This window comes from Primulina eburnea, chromosome 6, assembly GCF_022965805.1.
Source record: "Primulina eburnea isolate SZY01 chromosome 6, ASM2296580v1, whole genome shotgun sequence".
NCBI lineage: Eukaryota > Viridiplantae > Streptophyta > Magnoliopsida > Lamiales > Gesneriaceae > Primulina > Primulina eburnea.
In genome coordinates this window covers 35,001,022-35,023,051 of record NC_133106.1, presented here as the reverse complement: position 1 = coordinate 35,023,051, position 22,030 = coordinate 35,001,022, and the positions used below count along the sequence as shown (strand labels likewise).

General features: G+C 35.8%; 2 protein-coding genes across 5 annotated transcripts; both read right to left on the bottom strand.

Moving 5' to 3' along the window:
* Nucleotides 1-16: 16 nt before the first annotated feature.
* On the bottom strand, nucleotides 17-4,139 carry LOC140834663 (probable inactive shikimate kinase like 2, chloroplastic). The gene is made up of 8 exons (XM_073199706.1): nucleotides 3,880-4,139; nucleotides 3,341-3,528; nucleotides 3,068-3,262; nucleotides 2,591-2,652; nucleotides 1,903-1,969; nucleotides 1,656-1,774; nucleotides 572-748; nucleotides 17-261 (listed from the first exon to the last, which is right to left on the bottom strand). Exons 1-8 carry the CDS (start codon nucleotides 4,129-4,131, stop codon nucleotides 146-148), a joined length of 1,176 nt encoding a protein of 391 aa, XP_073055807.1. The 5' UTR covers nucleotides 4,132-4,139; the 3' UTR covers nucleotides 17-145.
* A 722-nt stretch (nucleotides 4,140-4,861) lies between these two features.
* LOC140834661 (uncharacterized) lies at nucleotides 4,862-21,799 on the bottom strand. 4 transcript variants are annotated; one of them, XM_073199705.1, is made up of 23 exons: nucleotides 21,662-21,799; nucleotides 20,143-21,181; nucleotides 18,620-18,735; nucleotides 17,348-17,556; nucleotides 16,835-16,954; nucleotides 16,028-16,156; nucleotides 15,797-15,922; nucleotides 14,702-14,757; nucleotides 14,506-14,605; nucleotides 14,160-14,277; nucleotides 13,752-13,961; nucleotides 12,472-12,796; nucleotides 11,097-11,190; nucleotides 10,233-10,341; nucleotides 9,853-10,121; nucleotides 9,626-9,750; nucleotides 8,965-9,199; nucleotides 7,909-8,097; nucleotides 7,515-7,798; nucleotides 6,974-7,181; nucleotides 6,662-6,901; nucleotides 5,831-5,913; nucleotides 4,862-5,269 (listed from the first exon to the last, which is right to left on the bottom strand). In XM_073199705.1, the coding sequence occupies exons 2-23, from the start codon at nucleotides 20,988-20,990 to the stop codon at nucleotides 5,110-5,112; spliced, it is 4,353 nt and encodes a 1,450-aa protein (XP_073055806.1). In that variant the 5' UTR covers nucleotides 20,991-21,181; nucleotides 21,662-21,799; the 3' UTR covers nucleotides 4,862-5,109. The 4 variants fall into 4 exon arrangements, with proteins under 4 accessions (XP_073055806.1, XP_073055804.1, XP_073055803.1 ...); XM_073199703.1 differs by having other exon boundaries at nucleotides 21,466-21,792; XM_073199702.1 differs by having other exon boundaries at nucleotides 21,482-21,792.
* Between the last annotated feature and the right edge of the window lie 231 nt (nucleotides 21,800-22,030).

The window sequence follows — 22,030 nt, the reverse complement described above, 5'->3', positions numbered from 1 at the left end:
TAATTTACAGTAGATATCTCAGGAGACGGTCTCATTTGATTTATATCAGGAAGATGGATCGACACGGTTCATATTTAGAGCCAAAACTAATACTTTTGACATAAAAAGTATACAATTTCATTGATCAGATCAAGTAGAAGATATGTCACATTGATGCAGAAATAGAAACATCAGTTCCCGTGGATGGATCCCAGCCAGCAGGAAGTTTGATGTTAGGCCAGTCCCCTCGGCATCCCAATCTTATATACAGGCTCTTTTTATCTTCAAAACAAGGAAACTTTTTATCAGCAACACCCTACTACCATACCTTCAAATCAAGTGCACACCCTGTGTTTCCTATTGTGTTGTGATCTTCTGTACTGTGTGAACATTATCACGTGCCATTCTTAGACAAGCATTAGAAAAAGGACATCTTTCCTTGAATACACGTGATAAGATATGGAAGCATGGAATGAAAATCTGAAAATCTGGAGTGTAAATCATAGGAAGTGTGGATTCGGAGTTTGTCACAAAAACATGATCGACGAAGTATATAAAATGACATTGAAAATAAGACGAACATAGAGTGTACCTGGAATATTTTTATCTGATAATATCAAACGTTTTAGAGCGCTGAGTAAAGCCTGGGCGATAGTTTTGGAGTAATTGGCATCCCAACCTCCAAGCTTCATGACCACTTCAGCATTTGCGTAACCTTGAAGACCATCTTGGATGTGTCTCTTGGCCTCCTCTGTTGCCGACTTTTCATCTTCACAATTACCAAATCAAATATATTTTGAGAAGCTATAAACAGAACAATACCCATTTTTTAGGGATCGTTCGATCCTACCTGTGGGACACTGCCCCCACAGGATTTAGATGGTCCAGATTTAACCACATTTGTGATTTAAAAAAAAACAGTGGACCCATGTACTTGTGGCTAAATCTGGACCCTTGATTTATACACGGGGGCACATCCCCACATGTAGGGTGAAATATTCCATTTTTTATAGGCCAAGAAACTTTTTCGTCTATGAAACGGATACCAACATAAAACCAAAAAAATAAGAAGGGATACCTAAAGTTACGTTTCTGAATAATTATACATGAAAGTTGTTTTTAGCCAGAGATGAGCAACTTAAAAAACATTTGCATAATATTGTCGCTTAAGAGACGCCTAATTAAGTGGTTAAAAATTCTGTCAGTTTCCTCCTATATTGAGAAACAATTCATGGTAATGGTACTAGTGAACACAATCAATGACATGAGGTTTCACCAATCTATCGTAAGCAGAAACAAAATCTTGATTAACACAACTAACCATTCACCCCGTATCTGTGTATCATGCAAGTTTCAAAGGTACGAGGAAACTCTTTTACACACAATCCGCAGCATCTTTTTGAACGTTAACATGTAAAAACTCCTTTGAAAACAAACATCAATTAAAGTGATTGTAAGGTCCTTAATTTCTTTCCAAGAACACCGCGAAAACGACTTTCAAACAATGCCTGGCTTCCCATCCCCAAATCAACACTTCCGACTAAAAATATCAATCATCCCATTGAGTAAATTTGAAATATTCTCCCACTGACAGGAAAAAAACAGGTTATGTTTGTCCTCACAAAAGATGGACGATTACTGTATGCTTATAACACTGCAGAGAGAATAAACATTACCAAGAGCTTCAGACTGAGACAGCCAAACAGTAAATCCTGCAAAAATATGCCGCCATTTATTAGGCCTCCTGGCAGCACCATATTCCCCTCCAATTGTTGCAACAACAGCTCGGGCTTGACTGGAAATTCATTGATTTATAAAACATTTAATTGCATAAGGAAATATCAAGGAAAAAAATAGTGGAAGATGGTCAATTTTGCAGCACCAAATAAATGATCATGTGGTGAATACAGCTAAAAATAATACCGACTAAGATTCTCTAATATAGCATCTTCTGCTTCTGCAACAGCTTCAGTGCCCTCTGCAATCACCCCTGGAACCAGTTTAAGATGTCAACGAACTGCAAGATGGTAATGCAAGTTATAGTTTGTTGAGTCAATGCAAAATGTGTAATATGTTCGTTTGAAGTTTTCAGGATCTTCATTTTATGGAACTTATATTGATCTATTTTCTTTACTTTTCTTTCTTTTCATTGAGCCAGTTCAATCTCTGGAAAACTCACGAAGATAGTGGATATATTCATTTGAAGTTTTCAGGATCTTAATTATAAGAACTTATATCGATCTATTTTCTTTACTTTTCTTTCTTGACATTGACCCAGTTCAATCTCTGGAAAACTCACGAAGATTTTCATTCTTGATTAACTCTGTACACCAAAAACATGGAAATTTGTTTTTTGATGCAAAAAGTGAAATTTTTTAAAGGGAATACAAGATGGATGAGAACTATGCACTAAACTTGCTTGCACTTAAGCACCCTATTTTTCATTCACTTCAAAATGATGTTTGCAAATACATGTTTTTCCATTCGACGATTTAAAGACTCCATGATAAATGAATGATATCAACGAGTGGTTATTTTGCTAGCATATGTGGGTGAGTGAGATAACGAGAGTGGATTACGCATGCAGAGATTAAGAAACCTGTACACTCACATGAATCGATGGATTGCTTAGTATATGCTTCTAGCAGCTCCTGTGTACTGAGCGGAGTGTATCTAATAACATAGAAGACACAAATTTAGGAAGATAATGAAATTAGGCTACCAAAGAATTAAAGCCCAAGCATATAGAAAGACATGATGTTTTTTATGCTGCAAACACCAGAAAACTTCTAATTAATGTATAAAGAGAAATGCCAAAAACAGGTAAAATTGGAACAGAAATCAGATCAATCAGTACTTCCAAGTCTACCCTTTCCTGACACTTTTATTAAAGACTAACACGATGATATAAGATTAATTGCTTAGATTAATAAACAACACTTCAGATTGAGTGATACAGACAAGAGCAAGCAAGACGTAAAGGCTACCGAAAGACAGCCCGATAAAATTAGTATAACCTTATATATTATTAAAAGAAATATATTTACGTCTATTCTAAGTTTATACTCCAATGAAGAGAGTCCTGTACCCAAGACCAACAGCTAGTTCTCGAGCAATCTTGTGGTTTATGTCAGCCGATTCTCCAACTAAGAAGATTGAAGCTCCTTTCAATAGTTGCATGACTCCCGCAGTTAATGACTCCCAGGATTCCATAATGTCGGGCCATTTTAATTCTGGGTCATGCTTCTTCAAGTTAACCACCAGTTGAGCTTCATCTATGTACCTAAAAAGAGAACAAACATCAGTCTAATCATGAAATGGTTTGCGTTGATCCTCTATGGTTCATATCACCAACATATACCATATCGTTTCCGCAGGCTTTATGACTCCATAGAGACTATCAGTATCCAAGAGAGTCCTTATGTACCCTGATTGCTGCACTTTAATGACCAAAGAGGTATCATTTGCATCTACAAAGATATCCTTGGGACTTATGCTTTCACTGCCTAGCTCCAATCTCAGCTCTACCTCAGTTGAATCGTCATGAAACTGCACGAAGTTTCAATTTATTCTCATATCAGAGATATCCCAAGTTTGCTGACAAACGTACATTTCTACAGTTGATAAATATACCTGAATAATTATTGTCCAGTATATTTCATAAGTTCTGTTTAGGTGGAAAGGGTGGGCAATAACATGTTTAAGAAAAAACTATTAAGTGGGAACAGCTTTCTAATATATACTACAGCGGTAGAGTCTCCGAGCATATTAGGAGATTCTCCGGGCATTATATCAACTATAAGCTACGGCCCAATTGCTTGTAGTCCGCAGAGCAGGCTTGAGACATGACAAAATACCATTTCTTGGAATTTCTCAAGGAAAGCAGATTTTAATCTCTACCTCGTAATGGGTTGTGTCCGTGGAGACAGCCGGAGTGGCGCAGCAGAGTTGCGTGTGCCTGCTTCGCTGGTTCACAGGAACAGCAGAAACAAGGGGAAGAATCGAAGGAAAGCGGGTTGCAAGAACCAAGAATTTTGGTGTTAATAAAGAGATAGAAGCAGGAGCAGGAAAGAAACATGGTGGTGGATTTGGTGAAAGGACGAAGCTGTTCACAGATGCAGCCATTTTGCCCTGTGCATTTGCGGATAGCATCAGAAGGGGGGGTTATTAAATAATTACAATTTTCAAATAAAATGCATTTTTTAATAAATATTAAATTTATTAACAACGTATAAATTAAATAACTTTATAACAACTTAATTAATTAAATAATAAATACATTATTTACTAGTGTGATGTGTGATTTCAACATGTATGTGCTCAAATTATTGGTAAACTTTATCAGATAATACATATAAATATTCTGAAATTTGGTCACAAATCAATCGCGGAAATGATATTTATATAATTTCAGAATATCGCATGATTTTTGTAAGCATGGTGAGCACATTGATTTGGTGGTGATTTCATATAACACTCACTCTACTATTGCTTTGCTTATTTCCAATATGAAAGGTTGACGATTATGAAAATTTTAAATGTGCAAATTCCACCACGAATGGATGTATGTGAAATGAAAAGCTTTGCAATTCAACGTGTTCGAATCAAACGATATATATCCCATAACCCACAGGTAAGATGTATTAATATTTTATGAAACAAGAATTCCTTCCAGTGGTGAATTAAAAACCGCATTGTCGACAGCTTCGACTCCAACCGTGTGTGGTGTGCATATCGGTGTCTAAGCAGCTATAAAGTTACTCTAGAAACATAATATCATCAAGGACAGCGATCAAGCTGAGTTCGGGGCGACGTTCATATACTGGTACTGTGGTCTTGTACATTCAAAGTAAAGATTTTTTTTTCTCCAGGAGATGTTGGCCAATCATCAAAGATGAAATTTTATATGTCAACATCACTCAGTTAATTCGCATCTCACTATGGCTATAAATTGATTGTCAAGTGTTGATCTGTACATGAACAAGGACATCAGCATATGGAAAAAAGACTAATTGCTTTACTCAAACATTCTATGCTGCAGGGATATATATACACAAGGGAACTTTTAGTTTACTGTACATATGCAACGAGATCATCATGACTCCTAATGGATTGGTTTATCCCGTTGCATCACAAAACAGATTCGTACGCCCAAAAGGTATCAGGATCTGGACTGAAGAGTGAGTAATCTTTGACTTCTAGATTTGCAATATTCCAATCAACAAATCGAGCTTGAATTGCCTTGAATAGCAAGAGAATTGTTGGCAAAAGCCACCATTTGTCATCTTCCCTGGAATCACAACAAATTTGAAAACACATCTCTATGCAATTCCCACATACTGAAAAGCATGGATCTTACAACCTCGATTTGAAGGAAAATAATCACGGTAATCTAAGTAAAGAAAAGGGACTTTAGATTCATTCCCGATTAGCACACGATCAGAACACTCCAAATTGACCTTTTCAATCCCAAACTCCTACGTTGGTTTTTCTTTACTTCATTTTAAACAATACCAGCAGATGGCAAGTTGAGGTACATTGTATGTAAATGACAGAAATAGGTGCACTGCTGGGGTCTGAGTCTAAATATTTACGGTGAAGCACAAACAGAAAACACTCGATGCAAAACAAATCACACTGCGAATAAAATATTTTCTCATCGATCCACTCATTGCAATACTTGTTATTCACAGCAAAAAGCAAGAAATTCCACCTTTTAGCAAATCCAGTACTTAAAATTTCAAACAGCACATCCACACAACCAGTTGAGGCAGCCTGGCCGTTATCATTTGCAGGAATCCTCAATCATAACCTCAAAAATATGTTACACAAGAATGTTGATGGTACTCACCTTGAATGCAAAATGCTCCCCTTTTGCTGGGAATCCACCGAGGTGGTCACATAATGAATCAGGCCACAGATAAATGCCACACCCTGCAAAGTACATAAAATTAAAAAATTAACAAATCAAAATTAGATTCTTTAAGAAAAAGGGTTAAAGCCACACATCATCGTCTTTTATTGATTTTCCTTCACCATAACCATATCTTGCTCCTGCAAGTAGTTCACAGCCAGAAAATGCTGCCATCACTTGGAAAATTAACTTGTTATTCAAGGCCATATCTTGCTCTTTCATTTTTCACCATAAACCAAGTAAATTAACTGGCATGAACCAGTATCCATCTAAAACCATGGAACATGTGTACATTTTCGCTTTAAACCTTCGGAAGTAACTATACCTCTGCTTTGAAGATGATACTGAATTTTATTTTTCCATATACTTGCGGCTACCTACCCCTAAGTTTATAAGATCTTAAACAATACTTGATTAGCATCGATTTGAAAGCAAGATACAGAAACAAAGTAGACCATGTTTTCAGCAAAACATCATTGGAAGACACAATAGACAACATTAGTATGTTAGAAACAACCAGTATCAGAATTTGCAAGTGACCCAGTCAAAACAATGAAAAATTGAAGTAGATATTAGCAGTCAAGTGAATTAAACTGAGTCTCTAAGTTGGTAAACAGGGAGAATCTTAGCCAGTAATTTGCAGTGCATTTTCAGTTTCTTGTCTCGACCTTTCCATGCCTTTTCTCATCACTTTCTTTTCACATTTTCTCAGGTAAAACTGAATGCAGTTGTTTAATTAAATTTGAATGACTGCAAATCAACGCTTACAATGTTTGAGATTGAGCTAGCATTCCACAAGGCATAAACACGAGCAAGTGAAGCTCTTCTAGGTCCATTACTGAATAAGGCATTCAAGCCTGCTGGAAAGGGAGAGAGCAGAGATAGGGGAAGGATAAGAAGCACAGCTAGAAAAGCCCCAAGAGATATCCAGTAGAACAGAAACAGCATAAGAAGAGTAACCAAAAGGTCGGCCAAGAGCACGATAGTAATCATAAGCTGCACAGTCTCCTGAAACACATAGGCAAGTTAACATCATATAGGAAAAATTAGGCCAACCAGCAAGTCACGTATTTTGTGTACCTGTCGGCCAACAGGCCGAGTGTTGAGCAATAGCATAGAAAATGGATAGAGGTAATCCCTCTTATACACCAGTGATTTTAAGGAAGCTTCATTTATTATACCACCATTGAATCCTCCAGTAATCCTTTTGCGCGATAACAAATGGTTATTGTAAACCTGACTCTCTTCTGATAGCTTGACACTACTTTGTGTCCCAGCAGCAAAGTTCCTGAAAGATTGTGCCAAAAAATAAAGTAGAGATACGTGATCGCAAGTAGGTTATTTAACACTTAGAATTCCAATATCACTTTCTGGCACCCAATCAAAAACATAATTACTCAGTATTTGAGTAGAAACAAGAGCCACAGAAGCTTTTAATGTAAATCAAGATTTTTTCCCTTCCAAACAAAGGCCCACTAGAAACTAGAAACTAGACAAGTCGAATTAATCCTTTGCCTATAATGTAAATCAAGATTGAGAACTAATTAGCTCTTGAATTTTCACTACACATCCTTCATTTGAGGTAGAATAATAATTTGATTATGGACTCATATGGTACTACCTGGCGAATGAATCGCTGCGTTCCAAACACTCGGACTGCTGAAGATCATATAGACTATAATCTCCAGCCACCACAATTATACCCAACTGGTAATACCCACTGGCTGTGACTTGGAACCACCCAAGCTCAACTTTGACCCCGTGAAACTCAAGTTGGGGTGTTCCGTGGCTCCTAAGCCAATTCATAACGGGAAGTAAAGAGGTGCGAATAGACCCATGCCTCACTGTCCTCAGCTGAGCATTCAAACCAGCAACCAGGCGATTCCAGACAGTTGAAGGTACATGCTAAATTATAGATCAGCACACATTAGAAGCCAATACATGTAACTATTTTTGCTGATCTAATGTCATAGATTTCTGAATGCAGTCTATAAAATAAAGAACATTCAGATTACCTGGGCAATGAGATTTGTCAATAATGTGTCACTGTATAGATTATATGGTGACATATAACTACCATCCCCGCCAAAAATAATTCGCATAGGAAATCTTTTCCGTATGCTGGTTACCATGTCCAAACGTTTCTCATCACCACCAAGGAAAAAATCAATATATGAAACCATCAAGTCAGGTGTTGCCCCAACCTGCAATACTTGACCTTGTTAAAAAAATATGAACTAAATTTTCAAGAATAAAATATGAAAGCACAAAATCCACTTTAGCGTATGGCAATGAATATTCTGTTGATTTTAAAGCATTGGCCTGCGAGGAGTAACCAGTTGAGCTTACAAATTTTCATGAGATCGGAATCGAAAAAGCTCTTGAGCTCAGGTCATGAGCGGGTTCCCAATCACAGATTGTATTAACAAATTTCATTCATGAATATGTTCGCAAGTTCAAATCATAGGTATGGTTCATGATTGGAAATATTAAATATATTTAAAAATTAATTTTGAGCTTGTAAACTCATGAACTGAGGCACAACACATCTTCAACCCTTCTGTCAAGCTAGTGTTTTGCTTCTACAATCGAAGATGAAGAGGGGAAAACACCGACAAATAGAGGAAAGGGAAAAGGACGGAGAGATGTTTTGGGAAGTGAATTACACATTTCCCCTTCCTTTCTATAAGTAACTAGTTTGTGTAACCCCCGAATTCTTGGAAAACTACCAATTTAAAACAGAATAATCTACTATATCCTATGCACTACCAAAAGAACTATTATATGCATTGCATGTTAACAGATGATGCTGAACAATTTCCCATTTGCCAAATAGTTCATTGACAAATATATCACCATATCAAGGAAATTTCAACAAAGTAACTCTGTTTAACTAATTCAATAGATCAGCTCCTCGACTGATTTAAAACAGAGCAACCTATCAGTTTTGTACCAAACATCAGACACTGAAAGCTACTTTCAAAATTGTCCTTCAATTTTTTTGGCAAATAAATGGATAGTTATAGAGTTTATCCAAAAGAAATGTATCCATGATGTTCAATTATTCTAACCTTCATTCCTTTGTACAGAGCACGTGATCGGCAAGAACGGAGACAAGAATGGTCATATTCAGACTTGACAAACTCCTGAAGCCGCTGTATTTTATTTCTCCTACGCCACTGTTTCCAGGACCAGGCACAGGGATATGCGAGGACCGAAAGTATGCTATGTACTGACCCTTCCCACCATTCATACGTGGCAACAGAGTTTATCTCATCTATGAATCTGTTAAAAGCATCTTCATACCTGGTAGTCAAAGAAAATACAATTTCAGGTGACTATAGAATTCTATGATGATGAAGAGAATAGAGATAGAAGACCCTGTATAAATTGTAAATGATCTTGGTAACTTTTTCAATTTTCCACTTATTAACTGTTGATTGCATTTAGAAATCAAAATCCAAACAAAAAAACACTATATACTAAAAAATGAAGATAAAAAATGTACTTCAACAGATCCAGTGTCATTAGCTGGATTTCAAGAGACTGCAGTTACTTATATAGGGAATATCACCAATAGCCAATTGGCACCGAGTGTGCCGTAAATAATTAATATTGGGTGGGTAGAAAGAAAACCAAAAGGCTGATATATAATAAATTTCAATTAAAAAGAACATCTTTCAACATGTATTCATGGTTACAGATTTTATGTTTATATGTATTCATTCTTACACAATCTCAAATATTGCTGAGGGGGGAGAGTATGGGAGATGCCAAGGTTCTCTAAACGTATTTGGACCCATAAAATACATCCTATGTACATGACTCTGAGTTTCTTCTGCTCGGGAACCACGAACCTGAAGTGTAAGCAATGCAATAACAAAAAGGTATTAGCATAGATAAAGCACTGACCAGAAAAAAACTGTAACTAAACCACGCAATAGGAGGGATATGCTTACATCAGATAATGAAAGTAGATAAGGAAAACGATTGTCAGAATGATGTTCGAGAGAATTCGCACTGTCATATGAGTTTCCTGATCCAATCAGTTTGATTCTTAGAGTACTTAACAATAAAGCTAGGAGCATGACAACACACAACAGGAGTAAGGAAAAAGGCCAGGGGCCACCAAATGTATATATCAGCTCCTCAAAAGGTGTGTAGCACTTAGATGTTCTGTATTTGTCAGATATGCATTTATAAGGACAATGTGATTGGGTGACTCCACCTGCAGTATTTCATCCCATCTGTAGTGTAAGTGGCAGAAATTAACCAAGTTTGTGCAGTAAAAAAGCAGAGATAGATCCCACATGAAATTTTTTATCATTCACCACGATACCTCTCATATATATATAATAAGCACGAGCGGGAAGGAGCTCAAGGGAACAAGTCCTACAAAGATTTGGATCAGATCCTTCAACATCCTTGTACGTTCCGACAGGGCACTCCTATAATACAGCCCATATAAAGAAATTCAAACACATGACCTAAAAACTCAAATATTTTCTACAGCATGCATTGTAGTGAAAATATAACCAGCACAAAATAAACCCTAACACAATTTTAACAAGCAAACAATGTCAGTCCAATTTCATGCCAACGTTTTTTATAAAAGCAATAAGTGTGCAGATTGAACTTTATATGCATATACTCTGCAAGTCCAGTGTGAGGATCAACCATACCTAGTTAAGAATGATACACCAGAAATTGTTAGGTATATGAGGTTTGTTAGGCATAGAATAAATGAAAACAAAAATGCCCACAACTTGGTAGCCAAAAATAAATGATTAACCCTCTGTCTCTCAACTGGATAAAATAATGACATCTTGGATTTAATAAATAAACTTCTTCTTTATCTCCTTTAATAGCCACCCACGCCTTGATATTATCCAATTATAGAAAGCTTAGTTTGTTTCAACAAATTGAAGGAAAGGAGAACAGCTGCCAACAGAACAGAATATTCCAGCTTGGATAATTTAAATGAAATTTGTTTTCTCAAATCAAGAAAACAAGAAAAAGACCATGTTCCTGCCAATTTATCCAATCATAAGTAGTAATAAATGAGAAAGAAAAATGACTACATCTGGGAACTTCCTTTTTTCTCCTTAATATGACATTCTTTTTTTGTTCTTTTCCTCCTTCAGGCAATATACGCACAACTGACAAAATGTACAGGAGAAGATAGTGAGAATGAAGAACATACTGTACAGAATGTACCATACAGGCCTTTGGGGCATTGCTTCCCCGTAATGGTACCCTTCTCCCCACGAAGTCCATCTCCACTCCCAGCACCACCACTGTTAGACAATGTAAAGGAATTATGATAGTAATGTAAACACATTTCAATGAAAACCGATGCAATGTCTGTTTTTTTTCTGCAGCGTCGTTACATCCTGCTAAAGAATGAGAGTAATAAATATTCACACTCAAAATACCATGAACTTTGACATTAAACACCCCTATTCTAGAATCTCTATCAGATTTCGAAAATATGTTACACTAAAATAGCTGGAGCAATAAAGCAACAAATACACGACGAGCAGCAACCAAAACATACAGTTCAATCAACAATTATTTGTGATTATTTAAAAGTTGGCCTGTGAAACTACATTTGAACATAACAGAAACAAATCTTATACATTAATGAACTGATATACTATTTCTGAAATCATCTTTACTGGTATTTCAAAAGTTAATACACCCTGAACATGAAAAAATATCCTAACCAACAAAAAACATGTACTTGCCGACATTTTTCGGTGAAACAAAAGTATTACTGGCAAGCAAAAATATGTATCAAATGTGATCAAAAGTAATATATTCAAAAAGTCGAAATTAGAAAAGAAGCAGCCACACCAAAGTTAACAAGGGTTCTAATAAAGCGCAAAGCGTGATGATGCATTGAGGTCAAGCTTCAAGCTTCACATACTTAAACGAGTTTAGTACAAGATTAAGCATGAAAAAGAATTTTTAGTTTTTATTATAATTTTTATTATATCAAGTCAATTAATAGATTAAAAAATATATAAACACACAAATTTAAGAATAAATGTATAAATCTTAGAAAAAAATTTACTATTATTTTGGTGTCTTAGCATTTTTTGTTTAAAAATTTATATTATCAATTATTTAATATATAAATTTAAAAAGTAAACTTTAAAAAAAAACATTGCTTAAAATTGAAAAAAAAATTAAATCTTAACTTAAAATTTTATCTAAAAGCTCACGCTCCATCGCGTTTAATCACACTTTCTCGAGCTCAAGTGCTCAAAGTGGTCAACCTTAGGTTGATCGTTTTTTTCCACGCTTTAGTCCGAATCGAAACTTTATCTTCACGCTTAGCGATTTTTCGTGATTTATGGAACACTAAAGTAAACAAACCAATTCGCGCGCTTTATAGAACACTGAAGTAAACAAACCGATTCTCCAAAAATAGAAAAACGAAGCATGCGAAGGAAGGCAACACAATCATAAGTTCCCAACAACGACATTCTGAGTAACTGGTTATCACATGATTGTCCACTAGAAAAAATTAAGGTCAATGCAAAAACCAAGCTTCCCAGCAAGAATTATCATACCTTAATTCAATGGTGCCATCCACAGATGCGAGAGGAATATATTCCTCTCCAACCGCTATCTTAGACCAATGAAAATGAATTCTTCCACCACCACCTCCACCCCCACCCAAAATGCCACCATAGCCTCCTAGCACAGAGAAAGAGGAGTTCTTTGCGAGTGACAGAGATTGAAGAAAAAGAAGAATAGTCCCACCAGAACCTCCACCAAGTCCACCAACAAGAGTACCATTATGGTTGCGAGCCGGATTATGACAACTTTGGCCATCAGCACTGATAAACCCGTAGTTGTCAAGCTTTTGAAGTGGCCATTGTCTAGATCCTATCACTATGGGGCATAAAGAGGATAACTGGTTACCATCAGTTACATGATCAAATGCAAGGACATAGATGATCAATGATACAGAGCAAAGGAAAAGATTTGTTTGTGTCCCATTTATTCACGCAACATACAAAGACATGAAAGATGTATAATGTTTAATTATTTGAATGTGGTTCTAAGTCGTCACTAAGCCTTGAGCATAAAAGCACCGATACAATGGAAAATGCATGTTCCCAACCTTTTATTCAGGCCTACATATTCAGAAGAAACCAATGCCCAACATCAAACCATTGACTCGGATTTCAGTTTATACTTCCATATGAGGGAATTAGATCCATATCCTTTTGCAAAATATATATATGAAACTTATCAAAGATAACATTAAAATGAATATAACCGTAAAATTGAGAAGTGATATGGACTCTGATTTTAGTCAATCATAATGCTAGAAATCTTGTTTTTACTCAGAGATGATACTTCTTGATGATGATAAAATATAGATTTAGAGGATAAGACAAGCTCTTCATACAAATCTATTGGCACCCAACCTTTATTTTTGAGACATGGCACGGGTATTGATAGGATAAGTTGGTGTGATAAAACATATTAAAGCCACAACAGTTCATAAATATCTGATATTTAGAGAGAGAAAAAATTAACTTCAATACCATCGGGCAGACTTTCTACAACTTGTTGAGCAATAAAAATAATGAAATTACAGGCACGTATAAAGAATGTTAGAAATGAAATTCTTTTTTAAGTGCCTGTAATTTCGTTATTTTTATCACTCAACAAGTTATATAAAGTCGCCCAAATGGTTTAGAAATCAATTCATATTGCAGCCGAGTATGAAACAACTTCTTTGGCCCAAAGTATGAAAATAAGGAAATCAATAAAACCAAAAATAGTTTCTTCATCGCAATAAATGTAAGAGAGAGGCTCAGGGAGTTAAAATGCTAACCTATCATCCCACCACCAGCCACATATCCGTCAGATTTATTAATGCTCGCGGTTCCGCTACCCAACTCACAAGGAAGATCAGCGCTTCCATATTTGCAACCACCTTCACTCGTAATGCCATTGAAAAATCCTGATCCACCTCTCCCACCATGTCCGGCACCGGCACCGGCTCCATTTGAGTAGTTACCCCTCCCAACACCAGTTTTGCAACCTGTGAAGCATGCATTATGAGAAACTATGAAGATATTTTTCATTTTTTTTTGCATTTCAGATATTTTTCATATATGAGGCCTCACAAATCTCAATGCTAGAACGTAAGAGAAGGAATAGAATCAAAAGGGCTAGGATTACCATCATGTCAGAAAATAAAAATCAAGTCATTCAACCAGCGAGAAGTAAAGACAAATACCTAATTCTGATGCTGTTATTGTGCCGTTATTGTCCACGATGATGGTCCTTGCCCTGTGTATGTGAACAACACTTCCTTTTATAATTCCACTCACCAGAATATCTTCAACGCGACAAACCTGTACGAGCAGAATTAGTAAGATGCAGCAAAAAATTGAACCTCGTCAATTTAGTGACTAAATTTCACGATCAAGAGCATCAACAGGCTGCTATTCAGGAGTACAAATTAATTAGAATGGAAAAAGAAGGAAATTGATATCTGGTAAGCAGTTTCGCAAACTTCACATCACCACAAGTGTGAAAGCGGTTGCATGTGAAAGTTGATGGAACAAAATAGTTTCGCTTACTTGCATAGAGAACGACAATGTGTAATTAACATGACAATCATCTGGCGGAGTTATCAGATCAATTGGGCATGTCGAACTCCCACAAAGAGATCTAGTCACCCTAATTAACAATAATAAAATGTGATTGGAATTGCAAATAGTAGAATATAATCAAATTAATTCACACTGAGCAATCAAATGCAAGCAATTTTCTTACAAGCTTCTACTGTCATCATCATCCAATGGAGCTTGAAGTAAAGATCCAGGGCCAACCTAACATACAAGTTTTTTGAAGAATTAAAACAGCGGATACTTAAATTAAAGAAATAGAGAAATGATCAATGGAAATGAAAAAAAGTTACATGAAAAGGGAGAATGCCAATAATCTTTTCAAATGAACTGATATTTATGCCAACATTTTTCGGATGGATTCAATAGAAGGAGCTTAACCTTTCCGAGTATAATAGAAGCTATACATAAATTATGCACACGAGGTGCCTTCTCCTATTGTAAAAACCAATAACAGTTTCAAATGCCAAGGGGGGTGAGATATACCACTCATAAATCATATTCTATGGCAGTTATGCAAAATCAGATGTCAGTAAAGAAACATGAGAGAATGATAATTCAAAAGATTGCGGGAGGGAATCCAGCAAAGCAACTACAATATTGAAATAAAAGGTTGATGGCAACATAACCCTTTAAAGTTTGATCAATTAACAAAATACTTCCCCGAGTTTAAATTATTGCAACACCTCAGTAGGTGAACCTTAATCAACACTCCTTATGGTCGTCCGTCATTATCCTAAAAAAGTGTTATGTCATCACCGCTTTTGTTTTCCAACTTAGAATATTTACATCGAATATGGGGTGTCGCCACAATTTTCAACCGTAAGGGAGCAAGTTAGTAATAATTTAAAATTATAATTGTTAGAAACCTGATGGGTGCCCTTACGTCAAGCACATTGCTTACATTGACAACCTGAGAACGCAAAATTATAGAACCCCTAAAAATTTATAGCAAACCTGAGAACGCAAAATTATAGAACCCCTAAAGATTTCTTGTAAGGATAGGGGTGCATTTGAAACTATTCCAACATCTGGGAGGGTGTTTTTGTAGTCAAGACTAAACCTAACTAACAGCTAAAATATTAATAAATCATTTTGCTTATAAAAGACATGTTTCAATCTTCAGATTTTGTTTATGGCCAGATAGATGTTAAGCTATGATAAAAAAAATGGCAACCTGATCTCATGTATCTTAAGCAGAACAAATGAAAGAAAACAAACATAACTATGATTTATAACTTACGGTAATATTATAAAAAAGTGACAAGGAAAGTCTTTGGCCTTTGATTGCATCACCCTGACCAGTTAGCTGTAAAAGACCTTGACCATATAGAGCCAAGTTTGCATTTGAAATGATGACAGAGTTATTCTGCAACAAATTGTTTGGAGTAGAGAAAGTAATTGTGGCTGCATAATCAACAATAATTTAGAACAAGACACATCTCAAGTTAATGAAACAGCATTTAATTATTACCTTCAGAACAACAAGATTTCTTACTTCAAGAACCGAGATGGCAACATCTGAGTTTCCACCACCATCAACTCGGATTTGAGAGTTTAACATGAGTAACATTTTTACAGATACCCTAAAAGCACCATAGACCTTCATTGGCACAAAACAAAACAATTATCTGTCACTATACAGGGAGTCTTATAATCATATGCAAATAGCTAAAGATGGTAAAAGTGTATTTTCATCTCATGGACAATATGCCCAGAAAATTCAAAGTTCTTCCAAAATGAATCACACCAAATCAAGGCAACAACAAAGAAAGGCAACAAATTTTTCCGTCGTACGTCCATTTTTTTTCAAATGATGCATAAACTTCCTCCTGTTCACCTATTATATACTATTAACTTTTGAGGGCACCAAAAATGAAACAATTCCAGTTCATGTCCCAACTTGTAAGGTTTGAGACTTTGAGCTAAAACACCCCTTCGGTTAGTCTCAAGTGAAGCTATACCAGCTGATGCATTCCTGCTCTAGAATAGCTGTCTATGAAGGTTATCTTTATTGCTTTTGAAAAGAACAAACAATAAAAGGAAAAAAAAAACAGAAATAGCACATTACTGGTGCAAAGTGCAAAGAGAACCTCATTTTGCGTTTCTTATTATCTAATGATGCCCAACATTGATGAACATTCGGAAATGTGATTTCTTGAAAGATTAAGTTACCAATTTAGGGATCTTGTTGTGCAAATTAATAATGATAAAAACTAAACCAATAAACTGCTGATGTTAGCAGTTGTTAAAGGATACACAACAAGCGCAACTCTTTTACCTTTATTATGGAATCACTAATTAGAAGTTCCTCTGCAACAAGCTCGAATTCGGATACCGGAAAATCATGCAATCCAAAGATTATGCTGCTTCTATTGTACAGGCTTATCTGACCTCTCACCTTCAAAATGATGAGTTTCAAAAAAATTGTCAAAAACTTAATTCATTACCAAAAAGTATGACTGGGACACTGATGTTGTCTGATGTGGTTATGAGCATAGGCCGTAAAAAAAAAGCCACATTTTTTCCATTATTTATGCACAGAGAAGCCATATAGTCAGAGTAAATCACAACATCTTTATAATATGCAATTAATTTACAAGATAAGTATAGAAGTTGTTTGTCTTTTTGTTTCTGTGCACTTTTGCGTACATTTATATATCAATTAAAAGGTGCCGAACATATGTATATAAATATGTATAACTACACGACATTACCATCAACTACCTATCAATTTCTTGCACATATACACTCAAAACTTTAGATACATTGGGAAAAGAGTATGATTGAGGACCTGAACTCTTGTCCAAAGGAGAGGAACCAAAACTTTTGCATTGTTCTCAATATAAACATTTGTCCACAATGGGCTAGTAGAAAAATCCAGTAAAGGTGTTTCTGTTTCTGTGGTCACATTGTCGTTGTCAACACGTAAACTCAGCACAGATGCATCAAAGTAAGTACCTGCCGCCCCACCATTCCAAGAACAACCGATACTGTACCCACCTACCACATAGAAAACAAATCAAGCAAGAGACTTAGGCAAAAACCAGTACTAATATCTGTTACTTAAAAGAATATTTACATCCACTAAAAAAAGAATATTTACATGAAACATACAAAAATAAATAACTGTAACAACACTACTAAAAAATAGTAGACAGATCACTATCACATTCCAAGCATGCCACTGAAGTCATTTAAAATTTAGCAAGGGATAAACAAAAGGTGCAAAGACACGTGTCAAAAATTTAGGAGTAGCAGCCACTTTCCATGACTTTATGATTTTAATCATATTCGTGAAATGTTCTCTCCCTGCATATATTCTATTGATTGCCGAACAAAGATGTGAAGCTATGTCTGGATCTGATTTTAGTGTTTTTTGAAAAAAAAATACTTCTTAAAAATGCATTCTAGAAATCACGTCATTTTAAAAATGTGTTTTAGTAATCTCTTATAAGAGAGATACAATTTTTGATAAAGTGCAGTGTATGTTTGAAATTTTCAAAAATTGTTAATTGAACCAGAAATAACATGACGATGAAGTATTTAGTGGCAGTAGTGAAAATTTCGTTTAAAATTAACAATAATGTAAGAAAATAATGTCGAAGGAGAATAGATTTTGGAGAAAAAAGTGTAAATTGTTATGTTTGATTTCATTTTTTAAAATGGAAAAGGACTAAGAAATGAATCCAAGCATAACCATGATTTTTTTCTCATACATATAGAATGGGTTCCTCATTTAGATGCTTCATTTTTCTTAGTTAAAAGTAACACACAAAATACTCATACTCAAAAGTAAATATCTTATGGTATTATCCAAGGATGAGAATAACGACTCTCAAGAAGCAAGAAAATTAGTGATGAAATACACCACAATTCATCATGTCACTGAATAACAGATGTACAAGTTTTTTCAGGTGACTTTCCACCATGTCAAAACCATTACCTTAAAAAATTCTACAAGAAAAAGAAGTCTCAACAATCATAAAATGCTAAAGTGTTAAGCCAACAATCGGGTATTAGCATCTATAATAGACAGGCAAGAGATGGGTTGTTGTGCACAAACCATGCACTGTGACTTTTACATCCTCTTGTTTGCTGTAACAGTTCATTGATATCCTACCACCTCCACCTCCACCAAGTCCCAGCCCGCCCGAAGCACTGATAATACCAAAGCCCTTCCTGTCCAGTCAATGCATATCACCAACACTCGTACAGTATCAAATTAACAATTTTAATGTGTACAGTGCTACCTAAAGAAATAGAATCTTCGAGACACATAATTAGGTAAATACCAAGTGATAACTATAACTAAGAATATTATAAGACTATCAGTTTCTGATAGTTTCCAGCACTTCTGAAAGGAGTGTAAAAGTCATTTAATCCTGAGGTACTGGTATGAACTATTTGAATAAATAGTAGGTGCGTATAATGCCCTGAAATTCCCAGATGAAGCTTGGAATTTCTAAAAAACATTGGCTGTGAGATCAAACTGAAAAAGTAATTCTTTAAAAAATTGCACTGAAGAGCATAGTTGTCAATAGCCCCCGTAGCCCTCGCTATAGCGAATAGCATGGCGAAGCGACACCACAACGCTACGGATCGCTACGCGCCATGGACTTTGCAATAGCGCTCGCTATCCTCGCTATTGGCACTATAACGACAATCGCGATAGCTGAAATAGCGGCGCTATTGCAAAGCGAAGCTACATGTTTATTTTTTTCTGTCCTTTTTTTTCTAATTTTGGCTTTTTTGGCATGTAATTACTTAGGTTTTTGCTGGAAATTATATTTTTCTGCATTTCTTGTTTTATTTTTGTGTCTTCTAGATATTTCAATGAAAAACTTAAAATAATTACAGGTTTTAGTATTTTAGAAATAAAGTTATGGAAAATTATGCTGGAAATTAAAATTTTTGAATTGATGTTAATATATGCTATATATTATAAATTTAAATACTTGTGGCGCTTTACTTTCAAATAACCCTCGCTACGCCATTCGCTATAGCCACGGGCAACCTTTGCGCTATGAGGCGCTATGCGCGATTGACAACTATGCTGAAGAGAATTAAAAAAATAGGGCTCCAAAGTATGCAAGTTCCATATTGCAAGATAACCATAGTCATTTTTCATCATTTACAATGCGTCTTTCTTTTTCTCAATTATTTACCTAAACTTTACAAATATAACCTGCAAAAAAACTAAATTTCCACCAATCAAAATATACAGGTGTTTCCAACACAATGAACATTTTTTTATTTAAGTGTTAAGCTTAACAACTTGAAGTCTTATTGGTAAACATAAAATTAACAAAAAGAATGACAAGTTCAAAAAAACATTGATGAAATACTGATATGCACTCTCAGGATAGCACCTAATTAATATCATGAAACTGACATTGAAAAATCGGTGTATACATGTTTTGCCAACAAATTTGTTCATGAAATATGATTTGAGGTTTGCAGGTTACGTGAGACGGGCCCAATTTGCATATTGAAATTATTCACAATCAAGAAGTAAGAAAACCAGCCAAAAAGAATACAAATATAGTGACATCAGAAGTATAAAGTTTAAGCAGGAAGTTTGCTCACAGTTTTGGAGCTTGTACAACAATACTTCCACCTGATCCACCACCTCCAAGTGAACCTCCATCCCCACCTTCTGCCAGTACAGATCCATTTATATGAAGAACATCTTTCACATCAAGCCAGACACGCCCGCCACCATTTCCCCCAAATTTGTGGTCATCTGACGTGCCACCGCCATTACTACCATAAGCCCATGGCTTAGATAAAGTTGTCCATGCATAGACATCTCCACCCCAGAAGTTTGTGACATTAGTTTTCAGACAGGATGCTCCCCGCCCACCATGCCCCCCACCACCTCCATCATAGCCAACTGGTGTTCCACTGGTCTGAGAAGGTGGTAATCCGCCTAATGCAGAGGTATTCAGAGAAGAATTAAACTCCAAAGCCAGACTGAGAGCAGAAAAAACAACAGTTCCAGCAACTATGGAAGCATTTTCACCAACTTTGACATTGCCTGATAAATTAAAACTTATAGTACAGCCTTCTATTGGACAAACAATTTGTACATAAGGAAGTATCTCCAGATTTCCAGCGCCAACTACATAAATATCAGAATTCGTATACAGATTCGAATTGAGAAAACAGGTGGTGTTGAATGAACCAACTCCTTTCAATTCCTCACAAGAGAGGTAATTATCATAAAGGTTAAAAAATCTGGATTTCTGAAACTGGGTAATGGCTGTGGTTTGAGTTTCACCCGGTGAACATCGATCATCTGATCCTCCCAACATGAATGCCGGTTCGTCAGACCTGCTCAATGACTGGGAGAGAACAAATACTGAAACATATCCAGACAACAGGCACCAGAAAATATGATACCGAGTTTTAATTGAATGCATTGCCAGCCACATGATGAATTACCATATGCTTCAGTATTAACACACGAACTAATCAAAAATGCTCTTGGTATGGCATTAGGCTCCGTGTACTCAGATGGAGATAATGCTGCAATGGTAAACTATAGAGGTTCTTGAGCGGGTATTACCCATCTAATCCTTGAACATCTTCAAAACCATGATATAGACCCTATTAAAGAGTCGACCTGCAGGCAGGAAACAAATACAGCAATTCAAAATGTGTCTCAAGCAATAATAATTTGATCGTCTTAAGTGTGTGAGCAAACATGCACAGAAAGTATCAAGGCTATGTTTTTATTTCAGCTCTAAAAAAACGCTAAGTGTTGCCAAAATAAGAACAAAACCCAGAACAAAATATATGATTAGAAAGCATTTACACACGAAAAGGCATTAAAAAACCATCCGTGCGAACAGTGATGCAGAATGAAAGAGCAAAACAAAACACAAGAAATTCACACTAAACCTCTACCCGGACGGATCCCCACCGGGTATAGTGCATCATAACAGCATGAATTTAGATTTCAACATCAACCGGGCATACATCGGTGATCAAGACAAAGTAAAGATCGAACAGAAAAAACTAGCAGCGACAATTAGATTGAAATCCATTAGAATCTGGTAGTAAAAAACGGATTACGTGCTTCACACTCCCTTCTTCTGCTGACCTGTCGGAGTATATTACTCGTTTTTGCGGTGTCTCCGGTTCGCATTGGGCGGAGAAGACTGACAGAGGAGTGAAGCAGAAGAGTCAATGGGGGAGTCCAAAAGCCAAAAGGTGAATGCGCATAGCTGGATTCCGGAATGCTCTCTCTTGATTGAAACTGTTCATTAATTATTTGATTTTATTTTTATTTTAGTTTTTAAAAAAAATAGATTAATTAATTATTTGATTTATTTATTTATTTATTTTAGAGAAGATTAATATTATTATTTGATTTTGCTTGTTCTTGAATTCATTCGAAATGCGAGTAAAATTTTATTTGTCACTAAAATCCAAAGTTTCAAATCAAGTCCTTTGCTTTTACTTCTTCAAC